General features: G+C 40.0%; 1 protein-coding gene across 1 annotated transcript; it reads left to right on the forward strand.

Annotated features, from left to right (window-relative positions):
- Positions 1-13,838: 13,838 nt before the first annotated feature.
- Positions 13,839-15,877, forward strand: LOC113575308 (serine/threonine-protein kinase 19). The gene is made up of 6 exons (XM_027006750.2): positions 13,839-14,196; positions 14,299-14,444; positions 14,674-14,909; positions 15,233-15,330; positions 15,396-15,543; positions 15,626-15,877. The coding sequence occupies exons 1-6, from the start codon at positions 14,091-14,093 to the stop codon at positions 15,669-15,671; spliced, it is 780 nt and encodes a 259-aa protein (XP_026862551.2). The 5' UTR covers positions 13,839-14,090; the 3' UTR covers positions 15,672-15,877.
- The last annotated feature ends 299 nt before the right edge of the window (positions 15,878-16,176 follow it).

The following is a 16,176-nucleotide window of genomic DNA, read 5'->3' on the forward strand; positions in this document are numbered from 1 at the left end:
CTGTACTACGTGAGGCAGTAAGACAGAGTATGACTGCGTTTGTAGTGAAATGTGAGCAGCACTGTCAACTAATACAAACTCTCTCTCCTTTAATATCTCTTTCTGTTGATTGTATTTGCTTTGGCTGTAGACCTTCATCCCATTTAAGAGAGAGTGATTAAAAGAGAAGGAGAGAGAGTAACAGAGGGAGGGAGAGAGAGAGCGAGAGAGAGAGAGCATGAGTGAGTGAGCTCCATGTTTGAACAATGAGCTCATATTTGCCAGTGGGGACTGTGGTATTTTTGTTGCTCATGAGAGCTTTGTAGCTTTTTGTTTGTAAATGTGTTTTGAGTATGTATCTGTTTACATATTGTTTGGCTCTGTGTGTATGTTTATACAGCTCCTGCATAGAAACCTTTCTGTGGTGTAGTAGCATTATAGATACAACACAATGACTCTGCAAACCTAGTAAACAATGTGCTAACACATGAGATTTGTATAAATAGTATCACATGGGAAACTTGCCTAAATGAAAAGTATGAGAAACAATGCATTAACAGAAAGAACACGTGAATTTGTGATTAATGAATGAAATCATGAATGAATATCAGAACTGAATGCAAACTACCATAAAATGTAATCAAGTCACAACTTTAAAAAAAGAAAGAAAAAAGTGATATTTGTAGAGTGTGCTTGAGTTTGAGAAAGGCGCTGTATAAATGCAACCAATAATAATAATAATAATTATAGTAATAATATACTAACTAAATTGTATTACACTATATGATGCTCTGAATGTGCCAAAACAAAACACCGTACACTTCGCTGCATGTCAGTCAGTGCAGTATTCGTGACACAGTTAAAGGCAATCACTGTCCATTAATGGGACGCTACCAAATTTGAGACGTGGTCCATCATAGGGGGTTGTACAGATGACTACAGACTCCTAATCGAGTCCAGATTACCGAAACCTCTGTTCATACATTCTAACTTTAATTGCAGTGATGTGACCGTTAGAATGTTAGTCCTTCTCCGTCATCACAAATGGTGTCAGAAGTGGGATGGGAACCAATTGGGAGCGTGGAACCCACCCCCTGCCATTAGGGGAAAGATATAAAGCCCAGTGTGGGAACCCTAGTGAGGGACAGGGGCGTGACACCGGACGATGGAGGGCTGGAGCATGAAGGACCTACGGAAGGGGTGAAGCCCAGGTGTATGCTCCCCGAAAGGGGAAGGCAGTGTGGTGACAGAGACTGTCAGCCCGCCAGAAGGAGAGAGAATGACATGATGGGGATCATCACTTCAGGCAGATAGCCTTCGCCACGTCTGTATTTTAGAGAATAGACCCTTCTCTATTTTGCCTTATAGAATAGTCAGAGAAACATCAACGAAAGGCTGGTTGGAAGATTTGTTGTGCGAGGTTCTTAATGGCCTCGAAGAAATGTAAGGCACATCTTCTAATGTTGCTAACCCTGCTTTAGCTGGCCTAGCCCATCATGGAGTTAGCGTCTCGCTGCCAGCCAGCTTTTCTTTGACAACCATGTTATTGTATAAACGTTTAGCAGGCATTGTATGTATGCCATCAATATCACACACAAATGTTACAGGTCATAGTAATCTTTTAAGTGCCGTTAATGCCATTAACAGAAACTGTCATTTTAAAAACGGTAACTAAAAGACAAACAATACTGAACCAAAAATAAATATGGCAGAAGCTCTGAAACTTACAGATGCACTTTAAATAGGCCTGTTGAGATTAACTGCAATTATGACTCACAGCAAGTCACAGAACATCGAGATAATCTGTTCACTGCTGTCATGTAGAAGGTGTAGAATTCTGGGTCAAAGTATTGTTGAGCAGGATATGGCTCTTCAAGGAACAAAAACAGAAAGCAAACATATCCCCCAACCTCTCCATCTCCCCCTGTGCCTTAATAGCACTAATTTCCTCCATGCTGTATTGTTCTGTATAGCTCCATGATGTCATGATCCCTTTTCTTTCCACAGCAGCATTGCACCTGTGGAAACATGAATTTCTGGGAACGGACAGCAGACCATCTCTGTTCCCTTTGACCTACAGCCTCTGACCTCTCCTGTGCTACTGTACACACACCAAGACTGACTACACTTTACACGAGCTGGCCAACACTGGACAATGACAGGCATGTTCTAGGCAGCTGATGGTGCTCTCACTAACAGTTCCTACCGCATATATCACAGAATAAATAACATTAACCAAGTAGTTCAAAAACAGTCTCATTGTTATAGGCTGTTCAAAACCTAAAAAATAACATTTGATAAACGTCTTATTTGTAACGCTGAGCGGTAAGGAGCCGGACGCATGTGCGGAGAAGAGCGAGATTTATTAAGGGCGGAGTCGTGGTCGTAAGGGTAGTCTAGGGTCAAAGAGCCAACACGGAGTGTACGAGGATACATGATAAACTAACAACGGCTAGGATAACTAAGGCTAGGAAACACAAACCAAAAGCAAGGCGAACAGGGGAAGCAGGCTAGAACAAAGACACTAGGAAGAACTCGGAGAAACATACATGCAAACATTCAGGCAGATGCTGGTTTACAGGTTGTCAGACATACATTCCGTACATCCACAAAGAACAGCAAACACACAGGGAGTCAAACAGGGTTTCGATACATGAACAAGGTGAAACAAGGGATGGAGAAAACGAAACTACGGCATGGAACTAAAATACACAGGACAGGGAAAACATGGAAGCTGGGAGGGATTAACCATGACCTTATTCTTCCCGTTACTCCCAACACTTTTAAAAAAAGAATTCAATTTGTTGTTGACACTATCAGTGAATATGTAGTCTATTATTAGCAGTGTATTATCAAGCTCATTTCCATATTTAATGTAAATGTACTAAGAAATATTTTATATAAAGCCTCGGGAATCTTAGGGATAGACTGTACTGCGAATCAATAATTGCCCGTCTGTGCAGTTTTTACTATTAGCAGTACCATCTGCACAATCACACTTTCATTCTCTGGCTCAAGTCCGTTTTTACTGACACATGAATGTGCTCTGATTCTCTCGTTAGTGTTGCCTTAATTCACACACTCGCTCACTCATTATTTATGGAATGCATTTGCTAATTTAGATGAAGACTGCCATCATGTGGTCACACATTCCAATAGCATAATTTGAAACGTTGTAATTTATAGGTAAAGGACAAACATAATAAAAATCAAACAAAAAAGCTACAAAATTGCTCCCTTATCCAAAATGCTGATTATTAGCTACGAGCAGTTTTGCATCCAAGTCACTGGAACTACTATATTACAGTAACAATTATAAAAATTATGTAGTAGCTATAACAGAATTTTAACCCACTGGTTAACATTCATAAGATGGATTAAACACATATGAAAATATTTAAACTTCCCCTGCTGTAGTTCAAGTGATTAAAAGCACGGTGTGTATATCTATTGTTAATGTGGCAGCTAATGTCTTGTTTTACCCCTGTACCCGGTTAGGCTCTTTGATTTGTGTGCATGTGGTAAGTTTGCCAGCAGCAATTGTGGAAGTTAAGACCATGGCAGTTGCTGACCCTTCCCTAACAGCAGTGCATTCTATGCAGGAGAAAATTAAGGTTGCATATGTAAATGCCTTTTCAGACCAAGAGCAGGATTAGGTAAGAACCCAGCAATGAGGGATAAGATAGGAGTTATATGATCATTTCATTGTTTACCCACTTCCTCCCCAAACCCACATGGTGGTTGTCAACACTTTAAACAGGTGCATGCAGATACTATAAAGAAAAAAAACCAAACAGATTTTGAGTGATTTTTTAAAGTAATTTTTGACCAAATCTACATTTTGATTAGTACTTATACTAGTGCAGTTAAATCATGCGCCATATTAGATTACGTTGTAGTTTCTCTGACAAAAGTTTATTTGTTTTTCCCCCAATAATGTTCGAACCACCATGCTAATAGTGAGTGCATTGCAGCTAGTGAGTTATGGCTGATGGGTTTGGGGTAGGTTGTAACACATCCCTTTGCATGAAACCAGGAACAATTTCTTGATTTTGATTATTTTACAGAATGCCTAGGCAATGGAAGTGAAAGACTGGCAGAGGTGTGCCTGTCAGTGTTCATACAAAAGCATCTGTTGAGGTCACAAAGAAGGGCAAGTCAGGTGTGAAGGCACATGAGATCTGCCATGTAACATTGAGCAAATACTATGTCACCACAAGCGCTGAGATACCAGGGGTCCAATGATCTTCCCAGTGTAAAACATCAGGAGCAAGAATGTTATCCGTGAGGTGCAAGAGGAAGTGTTGGCTGACTGTATGACTCGGGCAGCATGCCTGCTTTATGGACTGACTCCATGTAGGACAGGTTAGCCACTGGAGGCAGAGTAGAACTGAATACTAGTATGGGGGGCTGCTTAAAGTGACATCAGTGACTACTTGCGCACACATATGAAATATTTTCACATAAATAAATTACTACTTACATTTGCATAGGATAACTTACACTTGCATATACATGCACTGGCACATTCATTCGCTGGTGCATAAACAGAGTTTCACTATGCTTGTGTGAATGTTTGTGGCTGGAAGTAATTTCATTGTAACAGGAAGGCAGATATATAACATGCTTATCAATATAAGGTGGAGAGGTCACTAAAAAAAGAAAAAAAACATTGTTATGTCAACATATAATTCTGACAGATTGAAGATCAATGACACTAAGGAAAGAATATTATTGCAGTTCCATTCTTGTGATGTTTCCAAACTAATCAGATGCTTGTGGAGATAAAATATGGTTTTATTTATGGTGAGGTAATCTAGAATCATGGTCGTACTACAAGTGAGGGTCAAAACCATAACGGCAAACAGATCAGGCAGACAAGTCCAAAATGGCAAAAGGCAAAGATAAAGCTAGGAAAGAAAAACAATAACAGCAAGAGGAAACAACTCAGTGTGCACACTAGGATAATGGCAGTATTTTACAAAGGGAAAAAGTCAAACAGACACTTATTAAGAGACAGATAATAATAGGATATATGTGTAGTTAAGAATCTGGTGAACAGGATAGTATGAGGCCATGCTTGGAATTCTGGGAGTTGTAGTTGAATTTGTGATCTCCAGGAGTGGGAGAGACGGGCTGTGTGACACCAGCCTCTTATACATTGTATATTTCTGTCTATGTGAAATAAACTTGAATCCTGAAATCTGGTCATATACGTTCTGAAGGTAATTATTATTGGTCCTGAAAGTATGTATATAAATTTGGTTAAAAATAGGTATGTATACACCCCCCAGTCCTCTTTTTGAAAACCAGAATATGGTCATACATATTCATGCATACCCTCATACATAGTGCTAAATGGTCAGTAGTTAAGTGAGGAATATTAGTTTGATTTTATAGTGGTGAATTAAAAAGCAGAGCATTCCTAAAGGATATCTGTATACAAAATGGATGATGGAATCTGATGGAATCGCCATATCTGTAGCTAGATCTGTAGAGTGTAGGCAACTTGTATTCTTGAAATACAGTGCCAGGTAAAATACCTTGAACATAATCTGGTATTATCCAGTACTCTAAAGATTTGAGGTATGAGGCCAATAACTATGGTATGTTAGGTATAGGGAACATAGGTATTGGTAGCACATAATCTAATGTACACCTCCTGGCTGTGTTGCTGCTAGCTGTGAATGGGACACTCCGTCACGAATGGCCACCCTTCTGGTGTCACTGTTTCTTTACTTTCCCTGTCGTGTCTGTTTTCCTTTACTTCCTTGTTCCGTTCCTTGGTTTTGTTTTCTCCACCCCGCCTGTTCCTCTATTCCACTGCTTGTTTTAGTTTTTGCTGTTCCCATGTTCACCTGTATCTGTTTAGTGCCTGATTGTCTTGCTTATTTAAGCTCTGTGTTTTGTGCCATAGGTTGTTGGTTATTTTGTTTAAGTTACGTTTGTTCTGTTGTGGGACAGTTGTCGCCATTGCGTTTCTGTTTGCTCGGTTTGTGTATTATTTTACCCTCAGTGTTTGCCCCTTGCCTCAGATTTAAGCCTCCGTGTTTGTTTCCCTCGCTTAATAAACCACCTCCTGCATTTGCATTGTGTCTCTCGCCTTGTTCCTTACATCGTTATACATGGCGGGACACAGTGTATTGAAACAGCTTTAAAATAAAAGGTCAACACCAACCTATTCTAATACCTTGCCACCCAAAGAAAGTGCCAGTTATATAAAGAAACTAAATCTGATTGGACTCCCTCGGTGTCCCATTTTCTGTCCAAAATAAGTGTTTAAAATGACCCCACAGATTGGCAATTGTAGTGATTTTAACACTTTAATAAATTTGTCAATCAGAACTGATAAGAATAATTGGGGCACTACCCTGATTAGCAAGGAATATTAATTAATTTTAATTGCTTTATTGATAATGATGATTAATTCAGTCTCAAATCATGAAAGTCAGAAGCTCGACAATGTGATTATTTCTCGTCTACCAAAAATTAGAATACAACTCTTGAATGGCAAGCTTAACTAAGGGTATGTTTATTGAATAAACAAAGATATGAAAACATTCATAAGACCATTGATTATGAGCAAGAGCTGAGGTTGCAATAAAGAGTTCTTTGTTGCCCCTAGTTCCAAGACAGAGTAGCAGTAAGAAAAAAGAAAAGTTAACACACGATGAAGTCAGTGCTGACTTCAGGTTCCTGTTGGCTTAAATAACAAAAGAGGGAAATAAGGATCAGGTGCATTGGGTTAGTAAGTGGGTGACAGAGCATAGCAGGTGTGTGGTGCAGGAATGGGCATGTCTCTCCTGCTGGATGATTGGCCTGCTGTGACAGAACACCCCCTCCTCCCGAAGACCCCACCAACCTCCTAGAGCACGACCGACCCGGCCGACAGTGAGCGGGCTTTAGCGGATGTCCCCTGTGAAAGGAGTTGATGGGGTCGGGGTCCAGTGATGCTCCTCCGGGCCGTACCCCTCCCAGCCAACGAGGCATGGCAGCTGTGCCCCTTACTCGGTAAGCCGGTTCCCCCTCCAGTGATGGAGATGGAGCCTTTAAGTGAGTTCCCGCCTCCGCGAGGAGATCAGGGGTAGAGCTGAGGTTGATGACCTAGCACACATTCAAAATGAGTTAATATAGTTCCGGCACGATGAAGAGAGTTTTGTGCATACACCGCCCGAGAGATGTGCACTGCACGTCTCGGGATGCTGCCTGCGGTACAGGAGTAGGAATTTACCCAGCTCCTGATGGACTCGCTCCACCTGTCCATTAGCCTGAGGGTGGTAGCCAGACGTCAGGCTAAAGGTAATGTTTAGCTTACCTAGCAACTTGTGCCACAATTGCCATGTAAACTGGGTTCCTCGGTCCAAAACAATGCCCTCCGGCAGCTCAAAATGCCTGAAAACGTGGCGGAAGAGCAGTTCCACTGTCTCCCAAGAGGTAGGTAGACCCCTCAAAGGAACGAATCTAACCATCTAACCAGCGATCTGTTATCACAAGTATAACAGTGTTCCCCTAGGAGACCGGTAAGTCCATCACGAAATCTACAGATATGTGGACCCATGGGCGTAGTTGAGTAGGCAGGGGAAGCAGCATACTTCACTATGTTCTTCTGCATGGCGGGCCACCAGTAGCACGTGCTCAACAGTAGTGCCGTGCATGCGGATCCGGGGTGTCCAGTCCCCACCGAGGCATGTGCCCATGTAATTAGGGCTCTGTGGTGTTTGGGCAGTACAGTTGATTAGGAGCGCAGTGAGTATGTGAGTTGACAGCCTCTATGCACTCTAAATCCCATCTTATCGAGGCCAAAAAGCATGAGGGGGAGAGGACTGGCTCCCGATCGGTAGGCTGCACCTCGGTGTTGTATTACCGAGAGAACTCATTCCCCCTCATGTTCTTATCTCCCGGTCTGTAGGTAACATAAAGGTTAAACCTGGAGAAGAAGAGTGACCACCAAGCCTGCCTGGAGTTCAGTCTCTTGATGGTTTGTAGATATTAGAAGTTTTTATGGTCAATACAATAAATTACAATAAAGAGGTGTCGTGCTTCTTCCAGCCAGTGTCTCCATTCCTTGAACGCTAGTTTCATAGCCAGAAGCTCGTGATCTCCAACCCCGTGACCCCCAGTTAAAATAATTAAATAGTGTAGCCATACAAATTATTTGGTAAACAGTAACAAACAGCAGCTGTAGTTTTTAAATTACTTACATGTCATAAATTATCTTTACCATTTTTGCATCTGCTAAACTAAAGTGGAAACTATTCAATATACAGGAATATCTATAAACATCTATAGGTCATTTACAAACAACACACTTTCAAGTAAACTTATCATTCAAGTTTTCTGTTAAGAAATGTATATAATGTATAAAACATGTTGCAGCCCCTTATCTATGGTTGCAAAAAATCTCAATATATAGACATTTACAAAGGTAGGCAAACTTTACCATTACAAGTATTAAGTACTAGCTGGAACACATTTTTTATTTACCTACCTCCATAAAATGACAGCGATAATAAGACTATCTAAAGGATTTAACAAAAATACCAAAAAGATGAGAAAGGAGTGACAATATTTTATTTTGTATAGTACAAGGAACAGAAGTTAGTTACTGTTTAAATCATCACTATTTGCTGTACATTTCAAAAGAGCATGAACATCACCTTGAATTTCACTAAAGTAACACTAATGTACAACCCTGAATTACATGACAATTCACTTTTGTATGAATGACTATTCAAATGTTATAAATAAATTTAAAATGTAATTACATTTTAACTTTATTTGAACATGTCTCACTTAAACACTAAAATATACGCATTAAAAAACAATTAATGTCTTCAGACTAATGTGCTTGTTAATAAATATGAATAGTATGACTTCTTATTCATGGAGTTTTCCAAGATCTTGAATTACTCATCCGAGAGGGCCATTATGGTTTTGGGGGTTTTTTTTTGTGTGTTTTTTTTGCTAGCCATTCATACCATTCTATTACTGTCCAGTGATCCTTTAACAACTCCTGTCTGGTTACCTCTAAGCCTCCAAACAGTTTCCTTGTATGTTCTCCTCTCTATATGTTGGGTGTGAGCCCCTGTATGAGCATCCATGTATGATACACTGTGGTTCACTGTGTAATGTCTGTAGCCAAGATGAGGCAGAGCCTGCCGGTAGGCACGCCACTCCTCACTGAGCATTGTGGATCCCCTCCTTTACATGCTGAATGATAAATGGCACTGGTTCCTTTCTGGACCTTCTCCGAACAGCACTTACACCCGGCATCCAAAAGGCCCATTTCCTGCTCCTCCATGACCCAGCCATCCGCCCTCTTCCATACCGTGTAACATAAAAAGTAAAGCATTATTACATTAATTAAGAACTATTAACAAGATGAAAGAATTAAAGGTATGAAGAATGAAGACTTATGAAGTCCATTACACATTATTAAGACTATAGAAAAATTCTACACCCACATAAAAGATAAACCTGCATTTCTTTTATGCCTGAAGTTTCTCTCATCTATGACAGTGAATTGTCTGCATCCTCCAATATGCTGTCCTTTTCTTCTTCTGAGTTTTTCTGTTGTCACCACACGAGCCTCTCTCACTTTCTCAGACATTTTTGACAGAGTAGCAGAACTCCCAGCTATTTCATCTGCTGTCATGTCAATTTGCCATAAACGCAGACCTTGAGAAAACCTGAAGGGGGATAATAATAGTGCTAAATTGATTAAATAATTGTATTTGACACTTCCTTACTAAGACATTGAATGTACCCATTAAAATTGTAAAGTTAATTTGTTAATTAATTTAATTTGGTCATGTGAACTGTTCTTGTTATGTTGCTTCTTTTAATCAAACTATTTATTTGATTGTTACACATGGATTTTTGAGGTTGCACCATTAAAATATTTTCACAATGCAGAAAGTGTCTAGATGTGCTGAACAAAAATCTGTTTGATTACAGTTCAAATGGCCACTCAGTCCACACTTGTATAAAGTAAGACATATAAGCCTGCGTGTGTTAGCTGCTCTCATCTGTACACAAATGTCATCTATCTAAAGAGAGACACTTTAGAACACTAAACACGGAGTTGTCTGACTGATCTCCTCATCTGCCTCCCCCTGTGCACAGCACATTGACACCTCCTGTATGAAAACAATGACATGTACCAGGATAGCGATCTGTACAGAGAGTCTAACAGTCTAGACCCAACGTTACATGTTCTGCTTATTTAAAACACTGTTAAATTACTAATCGATGTTAGAATGTGCCAAAATCACAGCGAAAAAGGCTTGCAATTAATCTCTGCATTCTTTAAGGGACAAAGTTATTTGATAAGGTCTACGTTAGCTAGATAGTTTAATTTAGGCTAAAGTTACAGTAGAGCATCTAAGTAAACTCGTTAGCCTACCATTCATAGCAGTCCCAGCAGTTGCTGCTGTGTAGTTTCATTTTGTGGTGATAAAGATCACATTTCATCTTTCTTTGTAGTACTTTCTTTTTACAGCCACTTTATTCATTTTAAATGTATTCTTTTTTTTTATTTCTTGCCCTCCATCAGCTTCCTCAATTTCTTCCGCATTTTGGCACAATTAAAACTGGCTGTGTCCCCAGTATTTGTAACTAAGAACTAACATACAGAGGTAAGGAAAAACAAATGGTTAAGACAGACACACGGGCTAACAAACGCAGGCTTCGGAAAACAGACGGGCTTTCTAGCACATTCAAACATCCAAACACACAGGCACAATGAACTGCCAGGCAGGCAATCAGACAGGGTTTAATACATGAACTTAACAAGGTAGAAATGAGACACAGACACAGAGCCTGAATGGGCACAGAAACGGGCACAGGGACAGACAACACAACAGGAGCAAAAACAAAACCAGGCAACGGAGAAGGCAAAAACAGACACAGGAGGTGCGTGGGCAACAGGAGACACAGGCCATGGCGGGACAGGCAGGGAACATGAGGCCTGTGAATCAGGAGGCAGGTCTGCGGACTTGGAGGAGACCGGCAGTGGCAGCCTCTTGGGGCACAGGAGAGCTTCGAGGAGCAACCACTGGCACAAACCAGGCACGAGGCTCAGGGACTTGTGGAGTGGCTTCTTCACTCGAGGAGATCTTAGGCACTAGGGCACCTTCCTGTGCTGGGCTAGTGGGCCTCACAAGCTTCTGAGGAAGAGGCATGGGCTGTTCATGGCCCATGCCTCTTAGTGCCACTTCTTTGTCAGCCTCAATCTGAAGCACCTGCACTCCTGTTTCTTAATTTCTAGCTCCAGATCTTTCAACTTTCAACTTAACCGCTAGTACGGGATCCGCCACAGGGGACTGAGCCGCTATGGAATCCATGTGCAACCTGACCGCCAAGTCATCTCCTGCCCCCACCATCGGCATGCGCGGAGTTGGGCTTACAACAACCCCAGAAGGACTTCCCCTTGCAGGCAGGATTCCGTCTCTATCGAGGCAAGCCTCCAACACCAACTTAATTTCCCTTTTCAGAATGAGCAGAATGAGGCACCACCACATTGAAAAAGTCTGCAGTCATTAACAGGTCCATCTTATGACAATTGTCAAACTGCTCAGGTGTTGGGCAAGTTCAAAGTCAGCCATGATGTATAAACACCACACCACACACACACACACACACACAACATGGCCACCCCACCCACACCCACACTTACAAGAAAAAAAAAGACCAACCAAACAACCAGTGAGAGGAAGAAAGCAAGACACCAGCAACTACATACACACACAAAAAGAAAAACACAAAACCTGAAGGATGAGCCCCACTCGGTTGTGAGACCGTAACAAGGAAACTGAATGATAAATAAAGTGGATAATGTAACTGTTAAAGAATAATAAAAAAATTAACAGAAGTACAAACGGTAGTCTCTTTTTTGGTGTTTTAGTGTATAATACAAAGGTTATTATTTACAAACAAATAAACACACTGGTGCAATTGCTTCAGGAGTGACCCAGGCCAAAACAATAAAAAAGACCCACACTAATAAAAGAAAATACAAAATAATACTAAATAACCCTAACAAACACAGTGACAGAGGCAAAAATCCACACCCAACATAAATGGCAGCCACTACCTATCACCAGTATCCAACACCAAATTACCATACAAAAAAAACAATATTTACACTATCAATACAATATACACAACAGCTACCTAAGCAGGAGGGATGAAGCTATAATTCGAGGTCCAAATGGGGAAAACAAGGTCATACACACAAATTATATAAATACAAACACAAGCCAAAACCAATCTCTGGAACAGCCACCAACAAACTGCCTCGCTGGTGAGGGGCCTTTATATAGCAGGACCAGTGGGCTGGTACAGCTGGAGAGGAATGGAGTGGAGTCAAGGTCAGAGACAGTGGGGAAACTGGCACCGGACCTTGAATCTGAAATACACCTAGGAAAAAGAAACACACAGACAGAACACTCATTATGTATAAATAATTGTATAAAGCAAGTAGTTAGCAGGCAGCATTTGCTCTTTTGGGTGTTCAAGAATTTGTATAAAGTATGAAGAGTAAAAGAATATATATAACAGACCACTCCATTTTTTCTTAAATCAGCATCTCCACATGTACAGCAGCCTTTCCATTCAAGTGTTTGTTGAATTCCTTCACAGACACACCTCATTTTGCTTAATGAGTTGCTGAATAGGTGATCACCTGAACAAAATCCTATCTTCTCTGATGAGTGCAATTTTCAGCTTTGTCCAACAATTGGTCATGTAATGGTTAGACAGAGACCTAGAGGTCTACAAGCCAGAGTGCCTCGCACTCACTGTGAAATTTGGTGAAGGATCGATGATGATCTGGGGGTGTTTCAGCAAGGCTGGAATTGGGCAGATTTGTCTTTGTGAAGGACACAATAATCAAGCCACTTACAAAACTGTGCTGGAAGAAAACTTGCTTCCTTCTGCTCTGACAATGTTCCCCAACTCTGATGATTGTTTTTTCAACAGGATAGTGCTCCATGTCACACAGCCAGGTCAATCAAAGTGTGTATGAGGGACCACCAGATCAAGACCCTATCATGGCCAACCCAATCTCGAGACCTGAAAACCTCTGGAATGTTATCAAGTGGAAGATGGATGGTCACAAGCCATTAAACAAAGTCAAGCTCCTGGAATTTCTGTGCCAGGAGTAGCATAAAGTTACCCAACAACAATGTGAAGGACTGGTGGAAAGCATGCCAAGATGCCTCAAAGCTGTGATTAAAAATCAGGGTTATTCCACCAAGTATTGATTATCTGACTCATCCTAAATTGAAATATTAGCATTGTGATGTTTATAAATGAATATGAGCTTGTTTTCTTTGCATTATTTGTGGTCTGAAATTTCTGTAACTGTTTTTGTTATTTTGACCATTAGTCATTTAATAAAAAACATGCTCTAAAATACAATATTTTTTATCTGGAATTTGAAAGAAATGTTCCCAGTAGTTTATAGAATAAAACAGAACTGCTCTGCCTGGTCAAACACATACCCATCAATTGTAAAACTAGAGAAACTGATAATTTTGTAGTGGTCTCTTTTTTTTTTTTTTCTAGACCCATATATATGTATGGACAAGAAGATTAATTAAATAGGATTATTTTAGAAAGAAAAAAAAAACTTATAATAATTTGATAAAACGATGTAAATTCATAAAATCAAGATAGATTTTGCTAGATCTATTCTATAAGGGTGTCTATGAATGTATGCAATTTTGGGAGTTGTGAATATGAGTTACTGGCTCTGGAAGTTGACGCCTACCGATATTGCATAGTGGGTACCTTGCTCCACGCCAACCAGTGGCGCCAGAGGACGATGTTTCGTTCGAATAGTTCAGCAAAGCAGGATGATTAAGTGAATGCTTCCTATTCTCTGCTAGATTTATCAACAGTAGCTATCTCGAGTATAGGGTTGTTTAGCGTCTGCCTTGGATATCACTTAATACAGAACGTAAACTATACATTTTAAAGCGCTCGTTCAAATCAAATTAGCTTTCTAGCTTGCTAATGAGTTTAATTGGGTAACTATTACATGAATAGCAGATATTTAGTAAGCAAAACCCATCCCGGCATGAGTCCTAACTCAGATTTGACCAATCATGTCTTCAGCTATGAATAGAAAGAGATCATTAATATCAGACACATTCTGCATAAAAAAACGAAAATGTGGGTCTGAGAGTCCTATTGGAAAACCGGGATTTCAAGGTAAGATAACGTTATCTGTACTAGTGAGCTGATGTTAAGATCATGATACATACCTAGCCAATTAAATGCAAATGTTAAGATTTTTCGTTTGTTTTTCAACAGAGGGATCCATTGACGTCAAGGCCGCGTTACAATATCTCATGACACTGTTTCCAAGCAAACTGTTTAATGACAGCCTTCCACCAATTGTGTTCAAACATCAACTGTACAGTTTAAATGATGACAAAACTTTGGTGGATAAGCAAGTGGTAATTTGACGTTTCATCCTTAATTAGGTCCAGAATCTGTGGTCAAAGCAGTTTACCTGTTGGCATTTTAAAGACACTGACATGTCCTTGTAAAGGCATAATGTGAAATCATCTTAAACATCAATGTTTATGTGAAGATAATTTTCCTACAAACCTCTGCTATATCACACATTGGAAATCTGTCTTCTCCTGGGTGTTTCCTATCCACCTGTTCTCTGTCTGTTGGCAGAATGAATTGAGAGAAAATGGAGAAGTGTTCATGTTCCAGCTGGGTTTCCACTCAGATACCTTTGCCTTGGTATTTTCTGTGGACTACAGAGCCAAAGTTCTGGCAGGGGAGGCTGGAAGGAACACACTTGGAACTGTAGAAAAGTTTCTTGATAAAGTTCTACATGCCTGCCCAGACCTAAGTTTCAGCAAAGACAAAATGCTTAAGGAGTTCGTTTTCACAGATTCAGAGATAACGTAAGGAAATTAGAATCACTTTTATGGGCAATACTGTTTGGTTTTTTTTTATTTATATTTTTACAATCACTTAAACAGTTGTTTCATTATGTAAGATATAGACAATATTAGGCACAATTTGGCAAGAATAGTACAGTTGGTTCGTCAGTTTCTTGACGTACTGATGATCCACACCATATAGAGAATATGGAGTATATAGAAATGTTTGTCTGTATATAACATATTACAATAAAATGTCAGTGCTTATCTTCCCACACCACAAAAAGAATTTACATTTGATTCTTGAACATTTCTTGTGCATTTAAAGATCTCTTTTGTCACAGGCAGCTTGTTCAGGCAGGAGTACTGACTGTGCGGGACGCTGGCAGCTGGTGGCTTGCAATTCCAAATTCTGGTCGATTCACCAAGTACTTTATTCAGGGTGGGTAGAACCACAAAACATGCGTTACCTCCAGTATACACTTCCAACTGATTGTTTTCTTTCAGGGCGCAAAGCTGTTCTTGGTATGGTCAAAAAATCAAAATACAGCGAAATCTTGAAGAGCAGGCTGGAGGAGCGCCACTGCACCTCACAGGTTAAATTGCAGATGAAGTACCATGTCCATGATATAATTGGTGCAGAACTGGTAGAATGGTAAGACTGCATAATCAATGGTGTTTAATATCCTCACATTTTCCATGTGCTATTATTGATCTTTTTTTTATTTTGTTTTTAGCATAAACACCACATCAGGAACTTTATTACGATTTATGGACACTTGACCTTCAAGCTTTGGAAATGTTAGCCTTTGGGATTTTACATTGTTCTGAAGTGTCCTTCCAGTCTACTTTAAGGCAGTACATAACTAACTGCATGCAGTGTTTCAAGATGATCATCTGGGACTTGCAAAAATATGGACCTCACCAGCATCCCATTAGTATGCCACTCATACACTGGTAATAGATATTAAAAGTAATTGCTACAAGCACTGGAGTTTCTCTTTGCCTTATACTCAATGGCTTTTTGTATTTTATTACAAAAATGTTCTTTGCTGTCTCTTGAAATAAATATGGTTAGTGAACTTTTCAGTTTTTAGGGAGAAATGTAGCATGGTTAAGAAATTTTAATTGGATATCATTTCCCTATGGAGATACTGCCATTATCAACTACAGGAAAAAAAAAAGGATGAAGTCACTTTTAACTTTGATTTATTTCTCTTAAACAAGTGATTGGAATACTCCCTAAAAACAGGGTTACAATGTTGGCTATTTTTGTGCAGACAAACCT

The sequence above is a fragment of the Electrophorus electricus genome, chromosome 1, assembly GCF_013358815.1.
Source record: "Electrophorus electricus isolate fEleEle1 chromosome 1, fEleEle1.pri, whole genome shotgun sequence".
NCBI classification, from domain to species: Eukaryota; Metazoa; Chordata; class Actinopteri; order Gymnotiformes; family Gymnotidae; genus Electrophorus; species Electrophorus electricus.

Excerpts from the sequence above, each read along its gene's own strand:
- LOC113575308 (XM_027006750.2), top strand. The coding sequence starts at position 14,091 with ATGTCTTCAGCTATGAATAGAAAGAGATCATTAATATCAGACACATTC. Across the intron at positions 14,197-14,298 it reads TGGAAAACCGGGATTTCAAG|AGGGATCCATTGACGTCAAG; the intron begins GTAAGATAACGT and ends GTTTTTCAACAG. Across the intron at positions 15,544-15,625 it reads GGTGCAGAACTGGTAGAATG|CATAAACACCACATCAGGAA; the intron begins GTAAGACTGCAT and ends TTTTGTTTTTAG.